General features: G+C 29.6%; 2 protein-coding genes and 1 long non-coding RNA gene across 8 annotated transcripts; 1 reads left to right on the plus strand and 2 right to left on the minus strand.

Annotated features, from left to right (window-relative positions):
• Nucleotides 1–540: 540 nt before the first annotated feature.
• Nucleotides 541–2,414, minus strand: LOC107024171. 3 transcript variants are annotated; one of them, XR_001457308.2, is made up of 3 exons: nucleotides 1,905–2,414; nucleotides 958–1,076; nucleotides 541–768 (listed from the first exon to the last, which is right to left on the minus strand). It is a non-coding gene; the product is annotated as an uncharacterized LOC107024171 (long non-coding RNA). The 3 variants fall into 3 exon arrangements; XR_001457307.2 differs by having other exon boundaries at nucleotides 541–838; XR_003579591.1 differs by having other exon boundaries at nucleotides 541–1,076.
• Nucleotides 2,415–6,935: 4,521 nt separating this feature from the next.
• Nucleotides 6,936–14,495, plus strand: LOC107024095. Of its 4 annotated transcripts, XR_001457305.2 has the most exons (6): nucleotides 6,936–7,218; nucleotides 7,382–7,472; nucleotides 7,873–8,010; nucleotides 8,271–8,346; nucleotides 9,291–9,381; nucleotides 14,328–14,495. XR_001457305.2 is itself a non-coding variant. In XM_015224988.2 (5 exons), exons 1-5 carry the CDS (start codon nucleotides 7,166–7,168, stop codon nucleotides 9,296–9,298), a joined length of 366 nt encoding a protein of 121 aa, XP_015080474.1. In that variant the 5' UTR covers nucleotides 6,936–7,165; the 3' UTR covers nucleotides 9,299–9,671. The 4 variants fall into 4 exon arrangements, 3 of the variants coding, with proteins under 3 accessions (XP_015080474.1, XP_015080473.1, XP_015080475.1); XM_015224988.2 differs by lacking the exon at nucleotides 14,328–14,495 and having other exon boundaries at nucleotides 9,291–9,671; XM_015224987.2 differs by lacking the exons at nucleotides 9,291–9,381; nucleotides 14,328–14,495 and having other exon boundaries at nucleotides 7,090–7,218; nucleotides 8,271–8,647.
• Nucleotides 12,782–17,404, minus strand: LOC107024094 (transcription factor bHLH82). Its single transcript, XM_015224986.2, has 8 exons — nucleotides 17,265–17,404; nucleotides 16,612–17,179; nucleotides 16,447–16,539; nucleotides 16,186–16,356; nucleotides 16,009–16,074; nucleotides 14,594–14,659; nucleotides 14,366–14,434; nucleotides 12,782–13,391 (listed from the first exon to the last, which is right to left on the minus strand). Exons 2-8 carry the CDS (start codon nucleotides 17,164–17,166, stop codon nucleotides 13,074–13,076), a joined length of 1,338 nt encoding a protein of 445 aa, XP_015080472.1. The 5' UTR covers nucleotides 17,167–17,179; nucleotides 17,265–17,404; the 3' UTR covers nucleotides 12,782–13,073.
• Between the last annotated feature and the right edge of the window lie 1,630 nt (nucleotides 17,405–19,034).

Raw genomic sequence — 19,034 nt, forward strand, 5'->3', positions numbered from 1 at the left:
TTCAACGTTGAGGGAGAGTTCGATTTTTTTTGTTCGTCTTGAGTATGCTTGCCTCTCGAGTTTACCTTATTCTAATTTGCAATAGACCACAACACCAAAGTTCACATTTAAAAACCTACTATTCTTTTTATTTTTCTTATTATAGATATACTAACTTTGATACAAAGTTATCGAGTTCGACCAAACTCGTAGATTCTATTGGGCATCCGTTGTCATCTGCTTCTATTTGAATATGGTCAATAAAGAGAATATAGGTCTAGCAAGATCACAAATGGCACTCATGTATAAAAATGCAACCATTACTAGGTATCTTCCAAATATGTAATTTTTGAACCCCTTACATACGTTGAAAGGAGATTGTTGCAACCGTGCAACATTTTCACGATATCGTTATGATAAATTAATGGGACTTGGCCCAAAAGTAATGTTCTTGCCTTTTATCATTATAAAGTTCAGGTGTTATCGTCACCTTAGCAATTCGTGTGAGGATTGGTCATTAGGGATCTCTAGAAAACCTTTTTCATGACCTAAAGAAAGACGTTATCAAAATCGAACCAATGACCATCGCATTACAAATATCATGTGTTAACAAAAATTTTCTGAGAGTTCCAACAATTTCAGTTCCAAGCAATGGAAGTTGGTTCAATCAACCACCACCATTACAACAACAACAATAATATAGCATTCCCATCTTTAACCAGAAGTCTCGGTCGGGTTCAAACCCGGGGAATGGAGAAAATCCTCTTGGGAGCACCACTCCAAATGAGCCTGCAATGAGTGATCCAAATTTAGTCAGGACTCCAACGCAGTCTCTGAACACCAGGTGGGAATAGGGTCACTGGAAGGTAGAGTACTATATCAAAACTCATCCCTACTTTTCAAAGGTAGAAAAAAGAAAGACTGTTTCCAAAAGACCCCAGTCCAATCCATAATAAGGATTAACTGTTGAATATTAACCTTGTCATATTTGAATCAACGCGCAATGAGATATATCCTTTTACTTCACCATTTGATCATCCCAAGCAAGCCATGCTAAAAACTGGATGCAGATTTGCACTCAAATTCACATTGAGATTCTGCAATGTACAAGCAAGAGAAGAGAACAACAACGTCTATGCATCAGTCTCAAACAAATCAATCGAGGTCCCAAACAATAATAGGAGAGAAATTATATCATAACCATAAACACATCAAGTTATATTATGTACTGAAGGATGACATTAACATTATTCAGACATATAACAAATATTACTACTTCTCCATCTTCAACAACAATAATTGAACTTCAGTACCAAACAAATTGAAGTCGGCTATACATACGATCCATCAAGTTGCTATGCTAAATACACTAAGTCCTCACAAAAATGTACTCCTATAGTCCTATAGATCTAACATGTTCTCTAATAGATTGGTAGTGAATAAAAAATTTTACTATCATAAGCTATAGTAACAACATTTTGCTACTGTTCGTTCTCTTCTCAATTATTTTCAGCATGACTTCTTCAGTACTACTAATATATTTCATATTCATATTTGATTTTGATATGTTTTACTTGAGTCAAGGATCTAACAAAAACAGTGTCTCTACTTTCACAAGCTAGGGGTAAGTGACGATAAAGAAAACTATACTACAACATCAACAATGTTTCGATCCATACCTACATAAATTAGGATCGATTATATGAATTAGGTAATGGCTTTGTTTAAGTTAATCTTAGTCCAACATTATATGAAAAACAAAAACAAGAAGTTGATATATTTTCTACCATCATACAAATCTCTTACAAGACTAAAAGACTTCAATAAAATTAATTCCCAAACCTAATATTAACATTCTAATAGCATAACTAAAATTCAAACCATCAAGACAACTAACAAAAATGGAAAAAAAAACTTCAAAATACCTGCTGGGAAAATTAGGGATTTCCTTCATACATTCATCACTCAGCACGCCTCGACATGATCCATGTGTTTGATACTGGATGCGTGGACCTGACTCTGACACCATGTTAAATAAACTAGTCCAATTCATCAAAGAACAAGCTTAAGGAAAGGATTACCCGAAAACATATAAAGAAACTCATGAATCAACCACCTATGTGGGATTCCTAGAATCAAAATAAATCAAGAAATTTTAAGAACAAAATCAAGAAATAGATCAATGAAGTTAATTGTACATGATGAAAAACTGTTAATTAGGTATCTAGAATAGTGATTGATTTCTAGATTTTTGCAAAAAATTTACCAGATTTGTACAAAAAAAGGACAGAACAGGAAGAGATGTACCTCCCAAATCTACAATTGTCCTCTAATAAGTACATGAAAAGACATGCTTAGTACAATATTTAATTACATAATTATGAGATTTATTTATTTATTTATTTACTATAAAATAAAAAAAGAAGAGTAAAACTCCTTACCTCATCTGATGATAAACTTCTTCTTCTTTCTTTCTAATAACCAAAACCACCAACAACAACAAATATAGAATTTCACGTACAAGTTCACGTGAACTCATTAAATCTTGTGTATATATTAAAAAGTTAATTAAATATTTGATTTTAAATGTGATTATTTTTTTATAGCAACAACTTAAGATTATTGTAGAAATCTGTAAACTTCAAATTATGAATTCGCTTTTGAAAGTAAAAAGAATATGTCTATTATCTTTATCTATTTTGTGGGTGGGTGTGCTGAAATGTCATGTCCATCAGTCCATCTATAGCTTAGATATACTAAAATAAAAACATAAATTTTAAAGATAAAATCACAAATGTCCTTACATTTATGCTGCTTCAACAAGTGTCATTATATGGGAGAATTCAACATCTGTTATATCTCAGATAGGTGGTGAAAGCGAAAAAAAAAGGAGAAGGAGAAACTTAAATTCTGAGAGAGCTGACAGAATGAGAAGTGAGCACACGCAAATGACAATTGTATATATATTTATACAATTCGACAGCGTGTGCTCACTCTCTTCTGTCAGTCTTGATTCTCTGTGTTCCCCCTCCTCCTTCCTTTCTCTTCACTTTACACACACCAACAAAAAATTAGTCAGATCTGAAATCGAAGACATAACTCTTTTTATAGAAAAGAATAAAAATACAAACCCTAAAACATCTTCCAAGAAATCAACTATAGAGTGACATAAGCATCAACTTTACAAATTCGATAAAATTCAATATTTTATGTAAATATCTTTCAAAATGTACTTTTTTGATGATTAAAAACTCAAAAAAAAATTATATTTTGATATCTATAAATTATGATGACTAATTGCGTTCGATTTTTTCATTTTTACAAAATCAAAGGTAATGATGAAAGAAGAATTTGATGCATTAATGAACTTTGACCTACATCATTTTTATATGTTCTCTCATTATATTAATATAAAAAAATTGAATTATAGTACTTTTTGTTAAAATATTTTTAAATTTAACTTTAAAAATTAATTAAATTAATTAAAATATTATAATTACTTTAGAATAAAAAATATAATATGATAATTTTAATTATATAACTATATAAAAGTTATTAAATTTACGTAAATTTTTAGCTTTCGTACTACATCTACCCTGGCTAGAGCTAAAGCCTGGAGAACATTTTTTGCTTAGTGGCTTTGTGGGGTAAATTGGTTGGTTGGGTTGTCCTTTTCTAATAATTGGGCTACGTGGACTAATAGTACTAAGCTTTTGTGGTTCACATAAATAATTATATTTGATTTAGGATTTTAAGAAGATAATGTATGAGTATTTAAAATTAAAATTTATAAGTACGAAATTTTTAAATTTATGTCCAAATTTAATTTAAATATACAAATTTTATCGCACAAATTAAAATGGAATGATGATTGTATTCAGCTTCAACTTTTTGATTGAAATGATATTTGCTCCATCTCATTTTTAGTGAGATATTGCTATTTAAAAGATTCTTATTTCGTCAAATTTCTAAAAAAAAAGACCTTAAATTCTTAATTATGTTGATTTAAAATATTTTTCACACAAATTTGTAATTAATATTGAGTATTTAATGTGATTCTCATACTCGAAACTCACTAACATAAATTGTAACATAGAAAATAAATATTTATTTATAATTCAATATGAGTATAATATAATAATATTATATAAAACATTGTATCAATTATTATTTATTTTTCAATGCAACCAACTAAATAATTTTTTCTGATTTTTCAGTATCGAATATTATATTATAATTTGATTGATTTGAATATGACTAACCAGACATACATTAGTTTTATTATAACAATGAGTACATTCCAACCACAAAACTAGTTATTTAGATATTTCATTTATTTTATTATTGTTTTTTAAAAATTCTTGATCCAAACAAAGCCTAATCTATATAAATTGACTTGGTATTCGTTAGTTTGATTTGACTGTTGTAGATGAATCCTGACCGTTGGATGAGAAATGGGACCACCCACGCAGAAATTGTCAATGGGATTTGGACCACACCAATAGGCCTGCGTGATTCAATGGGAGACACCGTAAATATACCGTGTTTGTTAAATTGTCTAAGTGTTATCTTTTTTATTATCGACTCAATATTGTTCTTTGTTTAAATTTTTTGACTAATATTTCTAGTATTACATTACTCTATTATCGAGTTCAACTAATTTAAATTCACAGATTATTTAAAGGCAATCTTACCTTTTCTCCTGATTATCTGAATTAAACTTTATTGCTACCCTCTAGGTTCGATCCTCGAAGGGTTTGTTGAATATTTCTTGATTACAATTATAAACTGATATTTTCATCACGTATCGCCATATCATTCATGTATCTACACAAGACTTATTTTATCTCATACATCTTTGATATACTATATTTTTGCATAGAGTGAACTAAAATTTTAACTTTATGAGTTTTTGAACTTTAGAATAAGACTTTGAATGTTTATAATTAAATTTCTAAAATTTACTAATGTTTTGTACTAATATGAAAATGGAGGGGGCATGCGTTTGCCTTTTCTGAATTAAAAATTGTTAAAAGTGAAAATTAACAAAACTTAATCCAAGGAAAGAGTGATTAGTGATTAATATAGGCTCCTTGAAACCAGGCTAAGTGCAGTAATCAAGAGATTAGTAATTTGCTCCACCCTCGAGGAATTTTTTAAAAATAAAATATTATAAGTATTTTCACACTGTTTTATTGGTAAATTGAAAGATTTGTTTAATTGTTTTTTTTCTTTTAAATCTCTCGGATTGAGGTAATAATTTATGTAAATAGTATAGTTTTGGAATGCTTATCCGTTAGTGTGTTTAACCATTTTTACTGAGTTTTGTTTAACAATTATATATAGTATGTTATATTTAGTTGTAATGGGTCCATATGACACCATTATTTTGTAAATCTCCTAAACTAATTTATTCATATGAATGTATGTTTGTGCGTGTGTATGTATCAATGGACTATTTACATGATATATTTTAAAATCGAATCAAATATAAAAACTTTATAATTCTTTTTTAATGAAAAGTTTTTCTTATCTAAAAAAACTCATCGTTGTCATGAGATAATTGTCAAATAATGGCCAAACAAACAAGAATTTTCTTCAAATTAGACATCATCATTCAGCAATACATTGTGGAATGAGCTTTTAGAATGTGTCAAATGCCAAATCATATCAACATTGAAAAAGTCATTCATAACCAAAAAATAAAATAAAATAAAATTTGATATGAAAGCCTATGAAGTAAAAGGTCAATGAAAACATAATTATGAAATAAAAACTCAACTATAGTACTAGCACCCACAAAAAGTATTGTTACCAAGTCTATTACAACAAAGTGAACAAATTTAAGTGTATTTTATTATGATGATATATACTTCCACACTGTTTTACAATAGACATTTTAAAAAATAACATTTTATAGTGATAATAATAATAATCAAATTTCTCTTACTTAAACTTTGTGTTTAAGAAATTAAAGCAATTAAAATGGATAATATTCAACCAAAGACTTAAAAGTCAAATGAACCAATGGTAACACTCACAAATCCAATAAAATGAACAAAATGTGCTTACAATTGTACGATTTCCACCAACATATTATATGGAATGAAACTTATATTGGTGAGTAGATATTTAGCAGCCCATGAAAAGGATGTATGCTTTTGTCCATTTTTGGAAATGAAATAAATAAATAAATAGATTATCATGAAGTACTAGTGTACAACTGCATATTTTTGGACTTTATTTATTTGAACTTAATCAAGATTAGAAAATTAATGATTTAATTTTAGTTTATTAAATGTATTTATTTATATTATATGGATAACTTTAACCATTATTATGTTCAATTATCACTATGAATTATATCTCACGGCACAACTATCATCGTCGTTGTCAACCACCAACCATCACCGTCGTTACTGTCAATCACTACCACATTTATCACCTTCATCATTATTACTATGTCCACCACCATCATTACTAGCCAATACAACCATTGAAACTAATCCTTGCTACCAATCATATCGAGTTCTGCCCCCAATTACCACCAACATCATCATCAACCAACACACATTCTTCAGCCACACAGTCAACTATTAACATCAACCAATTCTATCACACGACTTGTCACGATCAGGTCAGTCAGTACAACACCATTCACTTTTATTATATCGCAGTTTTCACTACCACTATTATTATCCACTAACATCAACCATCACCGCTACAATTAATCTCTTCTATCACTACTAAGCATAATTTTTGTTTTCAATCAAACGTGATTTCATTTTATTAAATTATATATTTTGTATTATTTAATTACTTTTTTATTTGAATTATATATTTATTATGTTTAACAATAAATAACCTATACACATTTATGTTGATAAATAAGTAATCTTTATCATTTAACATTTAAATCTGGAGACAACATCTTAACTAGTTTGCAAAAATATTCTTGATGCAAACAAATGCAAATACTTGTTTGTCTTCAATTATATGTTTGGGCCACAGTTTCAACCAATTACAGCCCACCTACATAGGCCCATTAATCTTTTAATGATCCAGCCCAGTTGATAAGCCTGTATAGCTTCTAATCCACCTTCCAGCTTGTTCTTCAAGTTGTTAAAAAAAAAATAAAAAAAATCTTGTTCCTCACGAAAAAAAAAACTCTGTATTCAAATGTTAAATGGAAATTTATTATCTAGTTATTCAATATCTAAATAATAATTTAAAGTTGAAGTAAGAATCGTAATTATTTAGAATTGGTTATTTAATATTTATTTAGTTTATGTTTAGTTAGGATTTGTTTTTTAAAATAACAGTTTAACTTACTATTATAAATAGGATATGTTCAAAAAGGTTTTGGGTTTACTAAAATATTTTCCTTCCTTGAAAATTTCAGTTTAACAATGGCGATGGAAGAGTATACATCACAAATCAGTGACGAAATTCACACCGATGTTCTCAGCAAAGCTCGAATCTCTTGCTACCAGGTACATTTATTTTCTCTCAATTTTTTTCATAATTTTTTTAAAATTATGTAAACAACATATATATTTTGAATTACTTATATGTTTGTGTATGTAATTTCAAGCTGAAATCACTGGAAATTATTCTTATCAATTTTGATACATTAAGCTAATAGAAAGTGTTTACGTCGTGGAGCTAATTAATATTTGATGTATTGTCATATATTACTGTTGAAAGTTCTTGTGTTCTTAATTCATCAAGTGTGTGTGATTCGATCCTAACAGAAAGGTGTATGAGTGATATAGAGCGGGTTTTGTTGGACCTGCTGTATTAATTTTTTAGTTTTATGTTGATGTTTATATAAATTATATCAATGTTTGAGTAAGTTAAGCTAATACAAGGCTGTGAGTTTTTGGTTTGAAGGCGAGAGATGCGTTCTACTCATGCCTGGTGAATAAATCAGACAAGAAGCCTACAGAAATCGGGACTGTTGGGCTGTTATACCCAGTTGATTGCAACAAAACTAGGCAGGAATATGTGAAGCAATGCAGACCTACTTGGGTGAGTTCTTTTTTATCTAATATACTTTGTTTCAATTTGTATTGGAATGAACTAGATAGATAGATATGAACAATTCAGTTAGTCTAGTCCAACTAGTTCGGGATTAAGGCGTAATGGATTGGTTGATTGAATTGTTCGGTTTTAGAATAGTTTTTTGGAAGACTTTATTTGGATGTTGATGAAGTTGATAGACATATTAACTTTCTAGGACTTACCCTGGTGTTTTGTTAATTAGTATCATGTTTTTTCTTGTATGGTAGGTGAAGCATTTTGATAGGCAGTACTGTTCTAAGAAGAAAGTTCAGAGACATTTGGATGATAATGAGTCGAGGAGAGGTCCGTTGTCACTTCCACAGCCTTATACATTCAAACCCCCTTGTTCTTGTTGATGACAAATTTTTGAATACTTTGGATATTTGACAAGTGGTTTCTCAATACTTGTTTTGGTAAAGTTTGCAGTCGTAAGTGATGGGATCTTTCAATATCTTCATAAGTAGACAGTAGTTGTAAAGAGTAAAATTGGTAGTTGAGGAGCAATGAATTGTGTATTTTGAAGTTGTAAGTTGTTTGACAAGATTATCATTCTCATCGATGTTGCATCTAATATAATTAGCGTGCACTGTGTTTTAGTTCTAAATTCCATTTAACTACAGCAATATCTCCCAAGTCCCCTTGAGTTTAAGCTTTCCAGTCATCTTAGACGGACTACATTCGTTTTGTCCATCATTCCATCTCTCTCATGTGTTAGTATTGCCATAGTGAACAAAGGTACGATCCCCGAGATCAGGGAGAGCACGTGACTGGAACATATGAACTGTTAAGAGAGTTACATGAGTGCTGTGTGGCTTGTTGAAACAGGGGGACGCTTCAACAGAAATCAAATGTTTCATTGAAAACCAGAAACTAACTAGAATTTGGTATGCTTAGCTAGTTACAATAACAACAGTACACAGTGTAGTCCCACTAGTGGGGAACACGGGAACAATGAGATGTATGCCGACCTTACCCCTACCTTTGTGAGGTAAAGAGGTTGTTTCCGATATATGTCTAGCTAGTTCTAGAAGAACTTTCAGATTCCCATGCAGTATTGATAAAAACATTAAGTACTTTAGCTGTTTCTGTTTGAATTGTGGATTATGGTATCGCTTCTCTCTGTAACTCGCATGAGTATATCAAAGTAGGAGCGTTATGTTCTACTTCTACAGGACTTATGACAATTATTCTTTTGCTGTACTTTGGCAGAACCAGTCTTATATAATAACTCTAATAATATCTTACAGGGTTGTAAGGGTACTCAAATCAAGATTCTTATCTGGCTTAGGATCTTATCCTGAACGGCTCAACAAGTGTGTCAATTACTCTATTGCTAAGGTACGATCCTAGGGCAAAACTTAGCGGAGACAAAAAAATAATACTAGGTACCTATTGTTGGTGGAGGTGGTAGGTATTTTCATGAAATTAGTCGAGATGCGTGAAAACTGACTTAGACACCATGGTAAAAGAAAAACTACCTATCTTATTAAATTAGTTAAACCTTGCATTGGCAAATCTTTGTTTAGTGAATTTGATTACAGCGGTATAATTTCAATTAAATTGGTGCAAAAATGTAAATCTAAAAAATAAGTCAATGATTCATACAAGTACAAAAGATGGAAAGTTACTTAATTTAGGGAAGAGTCCTTTGTTAATACTTAATTGGAATTTTAATTAGTTGCCTGTCTTTTTTGACTTAACAAGAAAGGTTAAAACAAAAGTTGGCATATGTACTAGTCAACTTTTTTCTTAAATTTTTGGTTGTGTTAGTAATTTATTAAGTCAAGTTGGAATAAAAATTACACATTAAATTGTAATATAATTAGTTTTTGTGGTTAGTGGCTTTCCCTTTCCATCCAGTAACATAACACCAAATATTTACCCTTAAAATATTTAGCCTAAACACAATGCTTAACCCACAGATTAAGACAGTTTTACTTTAAAATAATTATACTATCTAGAAAATAAATAAATCTATCTTTGATGTTGAAATTTTGGACTTAGTTTTTTTTCTTGAGAATAATTGTAACAAAAACAAAGGTCAAAACCGCGTCTACACTGAATTGTCAACAACTAAAACATGATGGCAACAGTCCAAATAAGTCATATTTGCTTAGTTAGCCAAAGACTCGATGATGCAATTACCATAAATTATACAACAATACAACCACAATTGTAATTTCATGAGAGGGATTTGGAAAGAATAGTATATATACATGCATTACGCCTATAAGATAAAGTCAATTTTTGATAGATACTCAGGTCAAGAAGAAACATTACAAAGCAGTTTTAACATTATCATATTCTAGCTCATAAATTATAGTAATTACATTTTTCTTGGTGAGGTTTGGGGTCGGAGTTTTAAAAGTAAAAATAGTGGTTGTTGATCACTTTTTGATTTTGTTTTTAAAAATAGTCACAATCTTAAAAAATGCAAAAACTCGTAAAATATCTATGGAGGTTAATTTCGATTATAGATTCTGAAATTTCGTGATAGTGACCATTTTTTGATTGTACAGACTAAAAGTACCTATTTGTGAATTTTTCCACCTCAATGATACAAGTTGAATAATCTTTACATTGAATTTATTTGACTTCTACCATTTTAAGAGTCAATGACACTTCCCTTTGTTGGTTTTACATTACTTTGTCAAAGCAAATTTCTAGCTCAAAAATTGATGGCTAGTGCCATAAATTTTTGGAAAAGTTATATCATTGACAACTCAGTCAAAAATATTTATAATTGCTAGCCAATTATACATATATTATTATAAACTAGTCATGTATATTATATAATCAATCGACTTTCTTTTAGGCGGATGACTATTTAAGTTATATTACTTGCTACCAAATTGAGGTGCCATCGTGGCCTAGTTGACTTAATAGGAACACTAATTTGAAAATCTTTTAAGTGTTGACAAATTCAAAATTTTATATATGTCGAGTAAAATATATTTAGAATTACATAAATAGCATGTTACATATATTTTTAATGATAAAAAGTTTGTGTGTAGCATGTCATTATCCTAGTTTTGGTAACAATTACCAAACTCTTTATGTGAACGTGCATCCAAATATCTAAATTATCACATAAGGATTTCTATATAAAAAAAATAAAATGTCTTGAAACTCAAACCATTATCTTTATTAGTTATATATAACGGGAACATAAACCAAAGTCAATATTTTATAATATTTGAGGGACTAAAAGTGTAAAATAACTTTTCGTAACTTAATAAAAAGAAAAAGTATGAGAAAAATGAGTGTGTTCCATATTTTCTTTAATTTAAATTAATTAGTTGGTGAGTAGTGGAATTTTGTTTTTGTAATTTATCACCAACTACCCTAATAGAAACAAGAAAATTCAATTAATGTCAAATCATATTTCTCAATTATTAGTCATTTGAAACTAAAAGAGTGAGTAAATAAGTTAAAGACTTATTTGTTGAAGTGATTAAGTTATCATATTTGTTGACTAAAAGACTTGTTGAAATTTGACTATATATTTCTCAACTACTTTGGATCTATAATTTAGACAAAATAATAAGTCTATCATATTTGGATCATATATTTGTCCAATTCATATTCCATTGTCGAATTAAAGTAGCGTACGTAGACAAATTTCTCTAGTTTCCAATGCCATTTTGTGGTAATTGTACAATAATTTTTTTTTTACGGTTTCAGAACTAATTTACGTGTCTCAAAGATAGAAGTAAATTTCGTATTTATTTATTTTTTCTGGCCAATCAATCGCACTTTAAAATTACACTGAACCTATTATTATTACCGTCTTATAAACATTTTAAAGATCTAATTAATTTGAATTCTCTTATCAAAATCCCTAAAGGAAAAAGTGAAAAAAAATCCTATTCATTTTATCTTACTTTATAATGTTAAAAAATTACTACTTTAGCTTGAAAAGAAAGTAAAGTTCCTTGACTTCTTCTCTCCAAAGGAAAAACATCAACAAATTCCAAAACTCCATATTTCTTCAATATAATATAATTGCTTTTACACAAAAACTAACTCCTCTTTTATCTTTTTGTTCCAACAAAAGCAAAAGAAGACCAGTTTAAAGTGGAATTAATTCTTTTTCTAAAGTCAAAGGAGGGCCTATTATTTAATTGAGATTTATTATTAAAAATACATATATATTAACAGAAATTATGGTAAATAATTCAATAGAATACCACAAAACAAAGCAATCTAATTCCCCCCAAAAAGTACTAAAGACAGAAAAATTTACTACTAAAATAAAGAGAAGGGATAAAGCAAACACCTCAAAGCTGTCAACCCTTTTCCTTGAAATGTGAAAGAATCAAAATCCTATTTTCCCCTTCCTTTATTAATGTAAATTAACTCATCTTTTTTCAAGAATAATAACTTATCCAATTTAATATATATGATGAGAAATAATAGATTCATAAATTTTATCCAGACTTTTCGTGGATAGAGAATTCAATACATCTTCAGCTCAACAAAAACCAAGCTTTTGAAGTAATGATACCATCAAGATACTAGTCTTTCAATTCCACTTCATGTGATATAATTTTTTTTAAAAAGTTAATCAATCACTTTATATGCTTTTTATTTTTTTTTTCAATTTTTGTGATTAATAGCATTCTTTTTATATAATTTTTAAATATATAGCGTATATCTAAATTTACAAAAAGAAAATTCAAATTTAAACTGAGTAATATAAATAATTCATTTTTTTTCTTGGTTTGTATCAATTTAATTTATTCATAAACATCCACTATATCATCAAAACATCATGATTACATATATATAATACTATTTCAAGTAAAAGTACTTAGGCCAAGTACTTAATTAAAATAGAAATAGTTAAAAAAAAGAAAAAGATGATCATATTAACTAAGAAGTAACATGAGAGTTCCTTTTGTTAGCTTTTACTTAAAACAAATCTACCCAAAAACGATGCCGTTTATGTTTCTGTCTTGTGAACCTTATTTTGGTAGAGTTGAGGGGAGCTGGTTTTTACCGTTAAGGTGTTAAAAGATTTGAGAGTTTTAAGTTTCAGATATTGAAGTGGCGTCTTTTCCGGCGGTGGCTGACTGCACAGTCAAAGCCGATAGGGTAGGAGAAGTTGAGCCACCGGCTTCGGGGGCAAGTAGTGGGTTGTTAGAGATTCTGGTGGAAGTGGAAATGGCTGTAGCTAAGGATATAGGCATTAAGCATAAGCCTTTTCCTTGCAGATACTGCATAGCCGATCCCATATCTTCCTCCATTAATTTAGCTACTTGGTGCTCTGTTACCGTCATTGTCTCGTTGTTTGAAGATGAAGCCCTTCCGTTACCTCCCCTCCCAACATTTCCTTCACCTCTTCCCTGTATCCAATCGTACTTATATAATTGGCCCTTTTACTTCATAATAATGCATATATTTATCAAAATATGTACTATTAAGAATACTTCTTTTATTTATTTGACTAACTTAATTATCGATCACATAAATTATATAATTTGTTGTCTCAGTAGCATGAAACTATTAGATAAAAAATCAATAGAAAACACTCCTAAACTTAACAACAATTTAGAGGTGTATTCCGCTCGTATTTAACTAATCAAGTAAACAAACGGTTTTAGATTTATTAGTAATTTTGTATTAATTTCACCCTGCACGATTGATCGACAACATTAAAAATATCTCTATATTTCGACCACTCTCGAAATGTCATCTAACTTAACTAGTGGTGTGAACCTAACATGATATTATTAGTAAAAAAATTGAGAAAAATGATTAAGAAAACTCTTAAACTTAGCAAGAATTTATAGAGAGTAAAATTAGAATATATTTAAGTAAAATTAATTAAAAATAAAAAAGTGTTTTAAGAGTATTTAATAATTGACGCAATGTTTCACAATTTTCCTTCCAAATAAAATACTCCTAGTATAGTGGTTGAGGGAGGTGTGTTTGGGTAGGATGGGGAAAAGGGGTGAGGAAAAGGGAACATAAGTAGGCACGCGTGATACTTTATGTTTTTGTCGCATTATGCTGACACACTATTTTGAGAGAGACATTTTATAGAGGATGGGCTCTTTCATTTTTTTGGTTCAAATATTGTACCATTGCTTTTTATGACTACTAGTACTGCTACTACCTTATGATCTTTTTCCTATAAATGGAAAACTCTATAGGCATTATCTACTGTCCACCATATATTGGTTTATTGTCAAAAAAAACAACATGATAGGATTCTCTTTACAGTTACACACCTTTTTTATGATACCAATGTTGATGAGTTTTAATATTTCAATTGTTAGATGTGGAAAGCAAATGAGAATTGAAGAAGATAGTGTACCTCAGAGGACATATCAGCAACTAAGGGAGCAACAGCTGCAGCACCACCTAATCTACTCATACTCAAAACCTGAGTTCACACACAAAAAACACCATGAGAATGACAGAGAGTAACATATTCAGCAACTAATTTTAAAAGATTATTTTTGCCATCCAAATTGTCAACAAGAAAGCATCTTTTTCCAATATAAAAATGAAGGAAAAGAGAGAGTAGGAAGGAGTAAAGTACTTTGACTTGGAGCTGTAGGAATTTGACATAGTCGATGATCTCATCCAGCATTGAAGCCTTGTCTGTCTGTCATTCCATAAAACCAACAAACACTATCACGTTACTATTCTATTTATTTAAACACCATTATATTATTTCACTTTCAATAATCAAAAATAATTCTCACTATTCACTATTTCACATTAACTTTCTTTCTATAAATCAATTTAAAACACAACATTGTATTTCTTATGTATTGCAATGCTCAATAAGTAAACAACAATACTTTTCACTTGGTTTTCCATGTTCACTTTGAGATCGATTAATTGTCTTGAAAATAAAACTCTTTCAATTAAATACAATTTTTGTAAATGTACGTAAAGACTTCTAATTAAGAATAGAGATATATTACTTTACCCTTTACACTACAATCTTGATGGTTTTACTATCTTCGGTGTCAATTTATTTTTATTTTTTTAATAATTTCTGAATATTACATTAGATATTTAAATTATAATTTGTTTAAATTGAGCATCTAAACACTTTATAAAGTGTTTCTATTAAATGCTTTAAATTCAAATTTTTTTTAAAAAAATTACTTTTAAAATACCTTTTATTTTAATAAGTTAAATTATATAAAATATATCACCTCATTTTAGTTACATGCATTAACATCAATAAGTAAAAGAATCTCAAACTTATTCCTATCAAGGCTGATATACAAAGAAACAGAACACTTAATAGGGTTAATTTAACTAGTGTTTAATAGATTCTACAAATATGCCAAAACATTTATAATTTGAACTATCAATATCCAATTGTAATACTTTTTCATATGTTTCAATGTCCAATTGGAATAAGTTTGTAATTGGACTAGTTATATATAAAGTATAATAATATCTCATGTTTAATTAGAAATATTAAATATATATATAATATAATAATTTATCTCGAAATAATTTATTTGCAATAAAACGACTCATAAAAGGATAAATTGTGCTCAAGTAATATGAATCACACATTAACAAATGTTGAAAAATATTTAGATAAGTAACTATCAATAGGATTACGATCCCCGGGAGAATCTCTTTTCTAGTTTTCATTTTCAAGTACGCACGGAAAGAAAGAACAATACACATTCTCCTTCACACTCTCAAATATATAAATAAACATCTACTCGCCTTATTTTAGTGACACGTGTCCAATTGGAGATTAATTATATTCATCAATCACATGGACCAAAAGGAGTTACAATTATAAATTAATTTTCTAATTTATGAAACTAATGATAATTTAATCAAAGTTAAGATCAGATAATTAATGATTTAAATTACAATAATTACTCTAGATTTAATTCGAAGCGATAATTAATATGAATATTTAATATTATTTTAAAAATATAATGAACGAGAGCGAGTAATTTAGTGTGAAATTACCTTATTGGCATTGGGTACCAGCTCCTGTAAAGCCTTCATTCTCTCTGCAATTCTCTCTCTACGTAACTGCCCACCATTTTCATTCGCAACAGAAACGCAGAAAATTCGGAAAATCAGAAAAAGAGAAAAAAAAAACTGAAGAAGAAGAAAGGGTGGCAAAACTGTAATTAAACGTACTCTTTCAGCGATGCTGTGAGGATCAGTAGCTTGACCTCTACGAGCTCTAACTCGTTGTTGTTTTGGTTGTGCTGCCGGCGTTGAACCTCCACCGCCACCAGCTGAACCACTTGCTGCCGGAGTTTGGTTCATCGCCGGAGCTCCGAAGCTCTGCGATTGCATCGATCCTCCCTGAAAAAAATGAAAATATTGTATTAGTTATTACTAGTTTCTAACGAGTTTGTATATATATATATGCATGTAAAATGTGTGTGGATGAACCTGAGGATGATGAAAATGTTGAGGTTGATTGGAGGTTTGACCAAGAGATCCGGTGAATCCATTGAAAAGAGCTTGAACGGAATTGTCATTAGTCTGTATTTAATGGCGAATTAATCGTTAATAATTGTTAAATTTAGTCATAAATATGAGAAAAATGAAACTCACTGGATTAGCGACGCTGTCGTTTTGGTCACCATTACTGAGGTTTAGGGGTAGGGAAAGGAGGCCGTTATCTCCGGAAGCTCCGTTTGGGGACCTGAGTCCGTTTCCGGCGAGTGTTCTAGAGAGCAAAAGCTGTTGCTGTAGCATAAGTGCTTTAGCAGCTGCAGCGGCGCCGCCGCCGCTAGTGATCTGATGTTGACGGAGCTTTGAAGCTAGTAGAGAAGAAGCTTGGTCGTCGTAATGGAACTGTGAGTGAAATGGATTAGAAGGAGGTTGATCTTCGCCGGAGCTAGGGTTATGCGGTGGAGATGAGAGATGGTGATGTGGATCCCATGATTTGGAAAGGTCAGGCCAAGGAGAAGAAGAAGGAACAGAAGAGAGAATCTGTTCGAGAAAATCGTCATGAGACGACGTCGGATCAAAGTGAGAGTGACCCATACTGTGTTGACTTAAACCACCAACACCACCGGTAGAACCGCCATTTCCGCCATTTTGAAGGTCTTGAAGTGATATCTGTGACTGCTGTTGTTGACTAAGAAGTGAATTCATGGCTTGCATTTTCTTCTTCTCTCTAAACAAAAATGGTTCCATTAAAATCACCCAGAAAAACACAAAATCAACAGAAAATATTCAAAGAATTTAATTCACTTCTGTACCTGAGATTTTGCCGATTTCTTCAGTAGCTTTGTGTGTGAAAGTTCGGTTCTAAAAGGAGAAGAGAGAAAGATAGAAGAAATGAATGAATTATAAGTTATGCTTTTGGAATGTTGTTTATATAGGTGCTTTATTTGTGTTGATCTCCAACCCCCTCACCCCCACCCCCCAACCCCCTTTCACATTTTTCTTAGCTCAAACTCCTAATATATAATAACATATTCGATATAATTTTACGAATCAATTTATTTTAAAAAGGATTGATGTATAATCATAAATCGTAATAGACCTTACTTCTATCTTTCTTCGTAATCATGTTTCAGTTTTTCTTATTTTCAAATATCTACATTTTTAAACAATTTATTAAATTATAAATAATAAAATATTTATAAAAAAAATTATTTACAATATAAATAGATTAATATTTTTGTATTATCCACATTAAAATATATTTAAAGTTATTGTTATCTATTATTTTTACTTGTAAAATTAAATACTAAAGTTCTCATTATTATTCAAATACTAACCTCTTATATGCTTATTTATTTTATTATGGGACGTGAATAACTTATATACTCAATTAGTATATTTTTCACACTTATTTTCTGAATAGTAAAAATAATATTTACTTTTCATAGAAATTTGTTACATAAATTAAAAAAATAAAAGTTCATGATTTTAAAAAAGAGAAGAAAAAGGGTTAAATAGACGAATATTAATAATTTTGTTTATAAAAAAGAAAAAAATATTGTTGAGGTGGCATGCCACATGGCATCCACCTCATCAAAATGTCAGTCCATATAAGATATTAAAGTGTCATGGTGGATTTCTATTAAAAATATGGTATATGTGATAATTAAGTTTCTTATCAACATGATTATAAATAACCGTATGGGGGAGCGACTCTGGGACGAATTTTTAACGTGCTCAGAGAGCATGTTGATAATTTAGGGCCTGTAGATAATAAACTTAACTAAAAGCTTCTTTGTATTCGTCGATTTTGAAGTAAGTTTTATCAAATACATAGGATAAAACAATTTAGATACACAAAATAAAAAGCTCAGATAGAATTTATATCAGATTCATAAAAGAATTGTTCATATACACAAAATGAACAAATTAGATACATCTAATGAATAAATACATGAAAGATATACAGAAGAAACAATATGAGATAGATAGAAGAACAATTTAAATATACATAATAAACATATCAGATACGTCTAATCATTAAGAATATATTAAATACATAGAAAAAGTTATGTCATATACAATTTAAAAAAAACAGTTCAGATACACAAAAAATTACAATCAAGAAGAAGTGTAAAGTTTATTGATACTCAAAAAAATTAAAAGGATTTCAAATTCTTACGAGTTGTGATACAGTAAATATATTCCTTAATTTATGTCTTAGAAGTTACATTTCTTATTTAGATACACTTAATTATAGCTATTTTTCAGTTCCTTCGACGAGTATGGGGTTACGATTGTAATTAACAGTGAAGATAAGGAATATTAAGGGTGAAAGGCAACTTCGATGAAAAATTACAATTTATAAAATTTATTTTTTCTACTTTCACTAAAAGAATTTTTTATCATTCTTCTCATTATAAATTGAGATAAAGTAAGTATATTTTTGCTAAGACAATATTATGAAAACTAATAATTATATAAAATGAATTTCTACGAATTTAATTACAATTTAATTTAGAAAACGTAATTTCAAATTTTGATGATAACCTTGTTAATATGTCAAAACTTATATATATATA

The sequence above is a fragment of the Solanum pennellii genome, chromosome 7 (genome assembly GCF_001406875.1).
Source record: "Solanum pennellii chromosome 7, SPENNV200".
NCBI classification, from domain to species: domain Eukaryota; kingdom Viridiplantae; phylum Streptophyta; class Magnoliopsida; order Solanales; family Solanaceae; genus Solanum; species Solanum pennellii.

Excerpts from the sequence above, each read along its gene's own strand:
- LOC107024094 (XM_015224986.2), bottom strand. The coding sequence starts at position 17,166 with ATGCAAGCCATGAATTCACTTCTTAGTCAACAACAGCAGTCACAGATA. Across the intron at positions 16,540-16,611 it reads ACGACAGCGTCGCTAATCCA|ACTAATGACAATTCCGTTCA; the intron begins GTGAGTTTCATT and ends CATTAAATACAG. Across the intron at positions 16,357-16,446 it reads AACATTTTCATCATCCTCAG|GGAGGATCGATGCAATCGCA; the intron begins GTTCATCCACAC and ends CATTTTTTTCAG.
- LOC107024095 (XM_015224987.2), top strand. The coding sequence starts at position 7,166 with ATGGAAATTTATTATCTAGTTATTCAATATCTAAATAATAATTTAAAG. Across the intron at positions 7,219-7,381 it reads AATAATAATTTAAAGTTGAA|TTTAACAATGGCGATGGAAG; the intron begins GTAAGAATCGTA and ends TGAAAATTTCAG. Across the intron at positions 8,011-8,270 it reads AGCAATGCAGACCTACTTGG|GTGAAGCATTTTGATAGGCA; the intron begins GTGAGTTCTTTT and ends CTTGTATGGTAG.